The 5,000-nt window shown below is 36.8% G+C and overlaps 1 protein-coding gene and 1 pseudogene across 1 annotated transcript in view; one reads left to right on the top strand and one right to left on the bottom strand.

The window, feature by feature from the left end:
• Positions 1 to 5,000, bottom strand: part of LOC144195896 (protein Spindly-B-like) — a 61,457-nt gene that overhangs the window by 13,730 nt on the left and 42,727 nt on the right. The window contains 1 exon segment of the mRNA XM_077715766.1: positions 4,973 to 5,000. This exon segment is cut by the window's right edge and continues 48 nt beyond it. Within this exon segment, the coding sequence (XP_077571892.1) occupies positions 4,973 to 5,000 (28 nt within the window).
• Positions 1 to 5,000, top strand: part of LOC144195897 (general transcription factor II-I repeat domain-containing protein 2A-like) — a 24,212-nt pseudogene that overhangs the window by 19,133 nt on the left and 79 nt on the right.

Raw genomic sequence — 5,000 nt, 5'->3', positions numbered from 1 at the left:
TCCTGCTGTGTCAACATACTTCAGGCTGGATTTCTACAAACGGTCACCAGAGATCCGCCTCGTTCCTCATTGCATCGGCCGCGTTGTTTACCAACATGAGGAAACCTCGGACATTTTTTAATTTGGTAAATGGTAACCATCAATGATGCGGCGAAATGGCGTGTTCAAAAACGCCATTTGGCCTTTGGCATTCCTTGGAATATGTTGAGAAATTTTGATTTGAAGAGTGGTGGTGACAAGTATTTTTAATGATATCAAACTCTTGATTAAATGTATTTTCTAGGAGCATTCTTTTATTTTTATTTAATTTTAATTAACTGCACGCTTTTTCGTTTGACTAGTTGTAAAAAAAAGTTCCCAAAATACAGGGGTATTGATTACAAAATTAATTTGTTAAAGAAGTGATTTCATAACATTGCTTTTTCGTAAATAGTAGTCTATTTGACATTGAATAAATATTAATTTGTTCCACGTCCTTTAATGTTACCCACTAAACCATTTTAAAATGATAAAACTATACCATTTTTTTCATGAAATATGTATGCAACTGGCCATTGGATGAACAAAATTGCGATTACAACACTGTCTAAAATTGTGCTACGCGTGTGCGTGTGTTCATGTCTGCTAGTCTGTGACTGGGTGTGTGTCCAATCATCCTACCATGCATGTTTTTCGAATGCGGGAGGCAACGAATACCCGGAGGAAACCCACGCAGGCTCGAAGAGAACATGAAAACTCCACACAGATGGCCATGACCTGGATTTGAACCCAGGAGTACAAACATGGTACAAAAATTGTTAACATTTTCCAATGATGTAAGAATGTGTAGAATAAATATTAAATTTCGACATTTCTGTCAACGGTGGCCCGGCGGCAGAGTGATTAGTGCGTCGGCCTCACAGTCCTTGGTTCAAATGCAGACCATAGTTATGAGTGTGAGTGTGCATGGCTGTCTGTCTCCTTGTGCCTCGCGGTCAGCTGGCCACCAATTTTGGGTCTCCCCCGCCTCTGGCCCACAGTCAGCTGGGATAGGCTCCAGCACCCTCCACGATCCTAATGGGGATAAAACGGTTCAGAAAATGAATGAATGCATTTCTGTCAACGAAGAGTTGCGTAGCCTGCATTATGCGTTTTTATCATCACCGCGGGATGATAGGCAGGTCGAAAACAAGATTTAATGTTTCTTGAACCGAATCAGTTGCATTCATTGCCAATGCATACGTTGTCAAATAACAAAAGGCATAATGAACATCTGCTTGATTGTCAGCAGTCATGTAAAGAATCTTACATTTGCAACTGGAAATGTCTAAAACGTTGAAATCTGGTCTCCAAAACTTCTAACCTTCATAATTTATATATATATCTGTGTGTATGCGTGTATGCGTGTATGCAAATATGCATATACATATACATATACACACACACACACACACACACACACCTATCTATATCTCTCTCTCCTTCTCCCTCTCCCTCTCCCCCTCTCTCCCTCTCTCCCTCTCTCCCTCTCTCCCTCTCTCCCTCTCTCGATAGATAGATAGATAGATAGATAGACAGACAGACAGACAGACAGACAGACAGACAGATAGATAGATAGATAGATAGATAGATAGATAGATAGATAGATAGATAGATAGATAGATAGATAGATAGATAGATAGATAGATAGATAGATAGATAGATAGATAGATAGATAGATAGATGTGTGTGAATGCGTGGAGAAATGCGAGCAATTTGCATGCAGGCATGTTTTTTTTGCGCACATGGTTTTGCGAATTTCTCACATGCTACGGAAAATTCCCGAGGAAAATTATTGGAAATCATTTTGGTTCCGCGACCAATTGACATTTTTTTTAGCATTAACATAAATATATTTAAATCATGAAAGCCCAATGGAAAATATATTTATGGCTATATACTGCAATCATTTTCTACCAAGTATTTATTAAGGACCCCTGTTTATGACACCACTGGCAGAAACATTTGATACGGGTGATGTGTTCTTTTGAGGATTTATTCATTCATCATCTAAACCAATTTATCCTCATAGGTGTTACCATAACAAACAAAAATACATGAAAACACTGAACAATATCTAGAGATTAGTAATGATTAGTTCATGTGTAATGTCAGTGTGCTATATAGAGTTCATTGTGGAGAACACTGGCTTTCCATACTGCTTTGCGGGCAGACATGCATCATTTTGACATTTTCATTTATTTTTCTTTCATCGACTGGTTTAAGTCCATGATTTTCCTCCTTTTGCAGGAGCTTGAAGTTGGTTCCGTTAGTGCTGCAAATAAAAAATACCAAACTTGACTTGACAAAAATTTGAACAGAACACTTTTAATATGCATTACCCCCTTATTGTTTACAAAGCTGTTTAAATCTGTTAGAGCATTATTTTCTTTGTCAAATCAAAAGCCTTTATTGTCATTATACACAGCTGTGTATAACAAAATTGGGGGTGCTACTCCACAAAGTATGTTTTCCCAGTAAAAGAAAAAAAACAAATAGTAATTGTTGGTTATTTTTTGGTACTATTATAAATCTGCTTGAAATATTAATCATTATTTGCATATGTGAAATATTAACCATTATTTGCATATGTGAAATATTATTCATGATTTGCATATGTGAAATATTAATCATTATATGTATATGTGAAATAATCAGTATATGTATGTGAAATATAATCATTACATGTATATGTGAAATAGTAATCATTATATGCTTGACAAACGCTTACTTTAATTGTTACCTAAACAAGCTCGAAGGTCACTCTCCATGGCTGCTGGCTCCAAGCTCTGTTGATGATTTGATTTATATTAAACCTTGGCTCTTCACCCAGTCCCTGGCTTCTCAGATGGATCCAAGGACTGTTAATTGTTTGACCCCTCACCCAGTCACAAGTTCACAATGAAGATTTGGGGAAGGATTCTTAAATTGTTTTCACTTGGATTCCAAAGAAGATGGCAGATCAAATCAACCTCCGAAGATACTCGCAAATGTTTTGAAATAGTGTTGCTCGGTATGCAATTGTTTTGATTTAATGATGCTTGCTTGTTTTTGCTTGTTTTAATTCTTATGCAGTTGTTTTTTATTTCAGACTTTGTTTGCTCGGGTTACCTTGTATGCAAATGTTTTGAATAGATAACCTTAATTGTTTTGACAATAACAGAACTAAATGGGCAGGAGAGGATTCGTTTCTTTAGAATGATCCGTGAAGAGGACGAGTCAGGATTGAGTCTCACTTGCAAGGTAACGCGGGATATGCCCGATGTCTTCCTTATAGTTTTATGTTATATTAAAATATATCTATTAATGAACCAAACAGTAATATAAAAGTATAAAATGTAGCATCAGGGCTAGGTAAATTATAATATATTGCACAATGTCATTGCACACATGAAAATTGCAAAAAGGGGGATATGGATCCACCCTGTGCACTGTAAGAAGGTTCTCTCAGTTGAAACGTTTGAGGTGACAGGTGAGATAAACTTTTTGACATAAGGCGCAATTGAAAGCACTCCAACATTGATTGGAAAGATTATTGCTCAGGGAGCAATGCCAAAGATTATTGCTCAGGGAGAAATGCCATTAACAATAAGTAAGTTTTCATATTGGTTTTATTGTCTCCATATAATAAAAAAGGTGAAAGCGTATCAATCTTCTCTCAGAGAGTTAAAGTAAATAATCAGAAAGAAAACAGAAACTACAATGGATACAAATGTGACTAAATTTTAATTTCATGCCGGACTATTGAAAAATATTGATTAAAAGTTTTATAGAAGATGATAGTCAAACTACAAAGACAATGGAATGTTACATCTGATAAAAAAGGCTACTAGATTGGGGTATTTTGAATTTCAAACATCCAAGTTTAATATGCAATGAGATACACATTATTGAATGAAATGGAACTTGATTAGTATGCATTTTATAAGTAATGGGCTTTAATTGCTCTAAATGACACGGTTATGCTAAAAATATTAACCCTGACAAACAAGGAGTGGTTAGATTTTAGTGGTTTCAATTCTCTTCAGAATTCTAAATATGTACATTTGTTTCTGGAATTAATTGATGTGAATGTAACTATTGGAGAGAACGGGAAAACTGTTTTCCTGAGAAGAAAGCAGCCTGGTTTGCCTTTTGACGAACAACTCCGACACTAAGCATCTGGTAACCTTTTATAGAGCCGCTGTGGAGAGCATCCTCGTGTACTGCATTACAGTGTGGTATGCTGGAAGCACGGCACAGACAGAAAGGCCATGCAGAGTGTGATCAACACCACCAAGAAGATCATCGGCTGCTCACTGCCATCACTGGATGACATTACTACCTCAGCAGAGCCGAGAACATTGTCAGGGACCCATACCACCCTGCTCACAACCTGTTCCAGCTGCTGCCCTCTGGCAGATGCTACAAGTCTCACAAAGCACGGACAATTAGACTTAAGGACAGTTTTTCCCCACAGCCATCAGGACTCTGAACTTGTGTTAGCACGACACACAATCCCTTATGTGCAATAACTTCGGGGTCTGTAATAACAATGTGCAATATCTTAGATTGTGCAATATTTTAGAATGGACGTTGTCAGGGTGTAAATTTTTACATTTTTATATTACTTATTTGTTTTTTTTACTGGGAAAACTCACTGTGTAGTAGCACCACCAATTTCGTTATACACAGCTGTGTACGGTGACAATGAATGCTTTTGATTTTATTTGAAAATGGGGAAATTGGTGAAACTTTTATATTTGACATTTTATTAATGACAAAGAAAATCTTTAATTTTTAAGTGTCGAAACAGGTGTAATCACTTGGTAGTCCACGTTTACATAGTCATTGTAGGCAACATTCATCAAGTCAGAATGAGTCACCCCTCAAATGCTGTCAGAGAGTTGATAACAAAACCGCGAAACTTGTTTTATCTTTATGCGTGCTATTGATACCAAAAAGAATTGCTCACCTTGAAATGGGGTTCAAAGCTGAATTCT

The sequence above is a fragment of the Stigmatopora nigra genome, chromosome 4 (assembly GCF_051989575.1).
Source record: "Stigmatopora nigra isolate UIUO_SnigA chromosome 4, RoL_Snig_1.1, whole genome shotgun sequence".
Classification (NCBI taxonomy): domain Eukaryota; kingdom Metazoa; phylum Chordata; class Actinopteri; order Syngnathiformes; family Syngnathidae; genus Stigmatopora; species Stigmatopora nigra.
Note: the sequence above shows the minus strand (reverse complement) of the source record. Positions and strands in the feature narration are given on the sequence as shown.